Genomic DNA, 6468 nt, shown 5'->3' with positions numbered 1-6468 from the left:
AATTAGTGCATGTGTAATTTATCTTTTTAAAATTAACGTGCATACGAAGAAAGGTGGCCCAACAATGTTTTTTTTTCTTACCGACAACATTTGTTTTTTTTTGTTTTGGAAAAAATTTGGATTTTTTTTTTACCTATTATATAAACAATTTCTATTTTATTTTGGTAACACCTTATATTTGCGTCCGTCCCTCTCTATTGAGAGATCATTTTAAGCTACAAATACAAGTAGGGGTGACAATTGTTGATACGACATGACAAAAATACACGATACGAAACGCAATTGGGATGAAACTGAAATTCAAATTCGTGTTCGTGTCAAGTATAAAAAACACGATGTCGCGTCGTGTTGTGCTCGTGTTCTAATTTTGAAACGAAATTGACACGATTAAGCATTTGTTTGTCGTGTTTTCGTGTTATGTATGATTAAATATTAATGAGATAAACTAATTTTTATATTATGTTATCTTTGTCGTGTCGTGTCATGTTTGTCGTTTTTTAATTTGTTCGTTTTCGTGTTAGTTAAAAGAAACACGACACCGTGTCGTGTTGTGTTCGTGTCACATAAAAACTTGTCGTGTCAGACAAAAACACGACACGATGACCCAATTTGCCACCCCTAAATACAAACAGGTGTCCCGGACTCCCAACTTCTGTAAACAAACCATTAATTGTTACTCCATCCGTCCCAAATTGATAATTCACTTTTGATTTTTGAAGTTTTTTTTTTTTTCAACTTTGACCTTAAATATTTTTATTTGTGTTATATATTACTTGATAAAACTTATAACAATGAAAAAACATTTAAAATACAATACATTTATATATTTTGCACAAAAACAAAAATATTTCAGGTCAAAGTTAAAGGAAAAAAAACTTCAAAAGCCAAAACGGAGACTAGCGAGCAGCCAACTAAAAACTCAACACAACAGATTACACCTTGCTGTCCTATTTGAGGTTATCAAGATTGACTCAAAATTAAAGATTTGGAAGTGTAACCTAAGAAGTAGAAAAATTACATACGCAAACAGCACAAGAGAAGGTGTATGAGTTATAAATACATGCCAAAAAAACTTTTTAGTATATAGAAAAAAGATGTATACGTTATAATTACGCCAAAATACCCTTTACTATATAGAAAAATAAAAGAAAAATGTTTAAAATTGTGTATATCAGAAAATTTAAAATTATGTACATAAGAAAAGAGAGATGATATATCTATTTATATTTTTGATCCATTAATTTGAGAAAAAATGTTTTGATCTTTATACTCTTATTTGACTAAAAAAAGAGGAAAATACAAATCTAGCCATAATTGTTCATCATCTACCCTAATAAATAAGAATGGTTTTGCCACATGCCATTTTCTTATTTAATTGGCCACATGTCATTTTGTCATAATTTTGAGATATATTTATTTTCCACTTGTCATTTACTTCATTTTTTATTTCCAATATATCATTAATATAACTTCCATAAATTAAACCTACCATAATGACTATTAATTTCAAATTTCAAATTCTAAATTTTAATTTCAATTTCAAATAACTTTACAATCTAAACCTTTGTGTTTAGCATTTTGTTATAATTACCCGTTTAGTACACAAATTTGATAATTAAACACATAATTTTAATTAATTTATTTTTTGCATGTTTTTTTCTCATAATTTTCAGTTATCTCAAATTTCAAATTCAAATAAATTTTCCATTTAATCATTTATATTAACATTTTGTTTTAATCAACTCGTATAATATACGGGTCTCACACCTAGTTCCTAATAAATAAAGATCTTTTTGCCACATGTCATATTTTTATTTATTTTGCCACATATAATTTTGTGGTTATTTTAAATTAATTTTTATTCCACATGTCATTTTATGATTTTTTTCATTTTATTAAATTTTAGATAGTGTTTAAATGGAATAATAAATGCATTTCAATTTCATTAATAAACTTTCATTCTAATTTCAAAATTACTAAATTAAATATTCATTAATTTCTTTCTTTATTTATTTTAATTATTTGTTTAAATTTAAAAGAGAAAAAAAATATTTTAATTTTTATAATTCAATATTTTCTCACTTTTCTTATAAATTCATACTTCTCAAATATTTAGAATTTTGTATTTAGTTTTTCTTTTTAATAAACCCATGTATCTCACACCTAGTTACTTAACAAATAAGAGCAAAAAAAAAACCTCTTAACCAAAAATAGCCCACAAAAGAGTAGTCAACCTATAGTTGACTACGGTCAACAACAGTTGACTACTTTTTTGTGGTAATTCATTTACTGTTTCGTCAATTCGTCTACTGGTTCGTGTTATATATATATATATATATATATATATATATATATATATATATATATATATATATATATTGTTTTATTTCTAAGATACAAAACCACAACTTTTTTTAAAACCTACGGTTTCCGTAGCCTACGGTTTTGGGAAAAATATACGTTTTTTTTTTTTTTTTTTTTTTTTTTTTTTTTTTTTTTTTTTAATTTAAAGTCTGCTGTTTTGAATTCTCAAAAAAGTTTAATAAAATAATTGTTTAAATAATTCTACATCTTATAAATACTCTTTTTAATACTATATATCACAAAAAAAAAACGATAAAACCGTAGCTTTTTTGACAAAACAGTAGATTAAACCTCAAAACAGTAAACTTTAAAAAAAAATGGATATTTTACCCAAAACCGTAGGCTACGGTTTGGTAAACCGTAACTAAAACGAGAGGAAACTGTAGGTTTTAAAAAACCTACGGTTTTGTATCTTAGAAATGAAAAAAATATACAAAACACAAAACATTAGACGAATTGGCGAAACAGTTGACGAATATAAAAACCTACGGTTTCGTGGGTTATATTTGGAAATTTACTAATTTTTGGCTAAAAATTGCTAATCACTTTCTTATTTTGGCTAGATTAGTAATTGCCACCTAAAAAAATAATCATAATGAATTACACTATTAGAAAATATGGGGTTTAGCTACATTAAATTCAAAAAATATATATTCTTTTAAAATGGATGGATAAAAACATAACTCTAAATTAATATCACCTCCATAAGAAAACTTTAGAGTAAATTACACAAATGGTCCCTATGGTTTAGGGTAATTTGCACGTTTGGTTCCTAACTTATTTTTTTAACTCGGAAGGTCCTTACTGTTTGTTTTTGCTACACGCTTGGTCCCTGTCTTACCTAAAAAAACTATTCTGTCCTTGATTTTTTAAAATATTTAAATAAACACACCCCAATCCCAACCCCCCTCACCTTACCTTACCTATCCCATAATTTTTTCCTATTTAATTAATAGTCTTTTTAGGTAAGACAGCGACCAATCGCATATCAAAAACAAATAGTAGGGATCAAACACATAACAAAAACAAACAGTAGGGACTTTTCGAGTTAAAAAAACAAGTTAGAAACCAAACGTGCAAATTACCCCAAACCATAGGGACCATTCATGTAATTTACTCAAAACTTTACGAAAACTATTTGTGATATATATGCTTGTATCTAGATACGTCATCAGGGATACATATAAATTGTAAAACTATTTGTAATATCTATTCTTGACGTTTTGTCTGTTACTACCGACCAAATTTAACTTTCAACAGTGTGGTCAACCTTGATTTAAGGGCTTAAAGCATGCCATTTTTGTATGCTCAAAATCCTCAACAATTGCCATAATCTCAGCGATAATGTTACCGCAAGAAAGACCTACCGATAATATTCATGATTGCTAAGATTATATTATTTTGTCACGATTTAACTTATCGTTAAGTTGACCTTAGTTGATATTACAACAAATTGGTTGCCTTTTTTTTAAACATATTTATAGACTTAAAAGATGCAGAATTACAGATTAATTACATGCTTCATAATTCGCAAAAACAATTTCTAAGGTAATTAATTACTTCTGAATTTTAAGATTTTAACTAGCTATAAATTACCTTAATCTTCATACTTAAAACTATGATGCAATGATTATCAAGCATTTCTTATAATAATTTTCACACAGTTAATTATACCTTCTTAATTAATTATACACTTATAGATATGAGAAAAAAATATTTTATAAATTTAGAAGTGTTGCAGTTTTTTTATATCTATAACCCTGACATCAAATTAGGGTTGTTAAATAAATAAATACTACATACTGCGGTTTACCGGCATTAATTTACCAAACTTATAGGATTTGTGTATGGTTGTATAATAATGGAAGTAATGTTTTCTTACAACAATGTCGATAAAAAGTTACGTGTCCTTATATCTTCTGTTGTATAGTCTTTAATTCCATACACTATGAATAGTTGCCATGGTTAAAAAAACACGACAGATCGATTTATACCAAGGCGGAATTAAGAGCTCAAGCAGTGAAGTGCAGGACATTGTTCAGTAAAACTACATCGATCTCATAAATATATCCCTTTACTTATAAGGAAGCTAAGTAGCATCCTCCTCTACTTTGAGAACTTTAAAACCTCCGTTTCATAACCATGGTAATGGAAAGGAAAAATATGAGATGTTGCACTCACATCAGGATGATGAAAGGCTTGGGAAGATGAAGGATCGTTACATGTACCTTGATGATGGTGATTATCAAAGGTAATCCCCGAGTGATGATGTGGGTTTGAAGCTAGAAGCTTGTCAAGAAACGACCAATCCGCAGTCAGATTGCTAGTAGCTAATAGCGGTTTGTCTTGTGTTCGCTGATTATGTCCGCTACTACAAGTTCCACATCCAGCTCGACTCGCTGACATTAAACTCAACAAGTTCCTCGAACAATCCATATCATTAATCATCATCGTACTGGCTTCATTACTTTGTCGTGGTGCTAGAAAATATGGGGTGTGATCCGGAGGAGAAGTCAACAATGGAGGAAGATGCATGGAACCCTCAAATAATGTTGTATTACTAGTCATGTTGCATTCGTAGCCATGTAGAGCTTGAAGATGTAGAGAATGGCCACCACCGCTGCCATTCTTATTCGTGTCTTGATCAATTAACTGTTGATGGTCATCCTCTTGTTGAAGATCGTCGGCTTGAAATGGGCTTCTCATGTTATGGTTCTTTTTCTTGAATACTCGACACACAACCCAACCATCTTCCTGTTTCACATTAATTAATTAGTAAGCTTTAAAAACGAACAATAACAAGATCAAATGCGTAGACATATATAATCAAGTAATTAATCTGCAGTCATATATACCTGGACTTCTGATGGTGTGGCAGCGTTGGAGTATTGATCATCTAGGCGATACTCATGCATGATCCAATCGGTCTTCTGGCCATGAGGGGCTCTTCCGGTGTAAAATACGAGGGTCTTTCGCATGCCGATTCTTTTGGAATTACTAAGGAGATGAATAGCTTTGTCTCTCCCTGTTGCTTTCCAAAATCCAGCAGTTGTAGCCCGGTTTGTTCGCGTTCCAGTTGGATACTTTTTATCCTTGTGGCTAAAGAAATACCACTCGTTCTGGGGACCCGATCCAATTCTACACTTATCTACATGCAAATTCATCACAAGATGTATAACTTAAGTGAATTATCTCACAAAAAATCATTTATATATATTGTACATGTAGGATTGTATGCACACCATCAACATGGTCAAAGCCCGGATCCCATATAAACGATGTTAAGATGTAAACAGCTCAACCTTAACCAAAGGATAGAGTAGATATATACTGTTTCCAAAGATGACTTTATGTAGAAAGAACATATGCGAATAAAAAGAAACTTAGCTCATTCGAATCCATCATATTCTGTATACTAATAGATGATTTTTAATCAAATAAAAAACAAATGGAACTCATATAACAAATACAATACCCAACATGCATCAACGGATCGGAGCTATAAATATTAAAGAGGTAGACTACGTACCTTTTAGATCCCATGGCTCTAGTTTGTTGAGATCCACTTCTCTAATAACATCAAGATCAATGGCTTCATAAGAAACCTTCTTCCTAAGATAATAGTAGAGCAATTCTTCATCTGTTGGGTGGAATCGAAACCCTGGAGGAACTGAGAGTTGTCCGTTTCCTGTATCCATCATCTCGAGCTAGCTGAAGCCTTGAGAATCTTACAGCTTACTGAAGTTGGTTTTATTTTGCATGCAGAGATAAAATGTATGCAAGGAAGAAGGAAATGTTTAGTTATAAGCTGAAATAAAATGTACGAGTCATGCATATCTAGCTGGCATGTATAGACATTGGGTAAAAGAAGATGACAACTTCTCTGATCCAAATATATATATTCTGAGGATACTGGTCTAGTGATGTTAAATGCTAAAGCAATATTTAATGAGAAATGTAAGTCATATTACAGATTACACATACACGGTACGTAGTTTGTTTTTCGAGGAAAAAAAATACTTCTTTTTTGGAGTCGAGTTACAAATGAATATGAAATAGGGCAACCTGAAATCAATTTACTTTATGGCGGGTGAATAGGTACTA

General features: G+C 30.4%; 1 protein-coding gene across 1 annotated transcript; it reads right to left on the bottom strand.

The window, feature by feature from the left end:
- Positions 1 to 4158: 4158 nt before the first annotated feature.
- Positions 4159 to 6226, bottom strand: LOC111890519 (NAC domain-containing protein 76). Its single transcript, XM_023886624.3, has 3 exons — positions 5894 to 6226; positions 5220 to 5512; positions 4159 to 5118 (listed from the first exon to the last, which is right to left on the bottom strand). The coding sequence occupies exons 1-3, from the start codon at positions 6063 to 6065 to the stop codon at positions 4471 to 4473; spliced, it is 1113 nt and encodes a 370-aa protein (XP_023742392.1). The 5' UTR covers positions 6066 to 6226; the 3' UTR covers positions 4159 to 4470.
- Between the last annotated feature and the right edge of the window lie 242 nt (positions 6227 to 6468).

Source organism: Lactuca sativa, chromosome 6 (assembly GCF_002870075.4).
Source record: "Lactuca sativa cultivar Salinas chromosome 6, Lsat_Salinas_v11, whole genome shotgun sequence".
Lineage (NCBI taxonomy): Eukaryota > Viridiplantae > Streptophyta > Magnoliopsida > Asterales > Asteraceae > Lactuca > Lactuca sativa.
The sequence above is the reverse complement of the archived record's forward strand: the minus strand, read 5'-3'. Positions and strand labels throughout refer to the sequence as shown.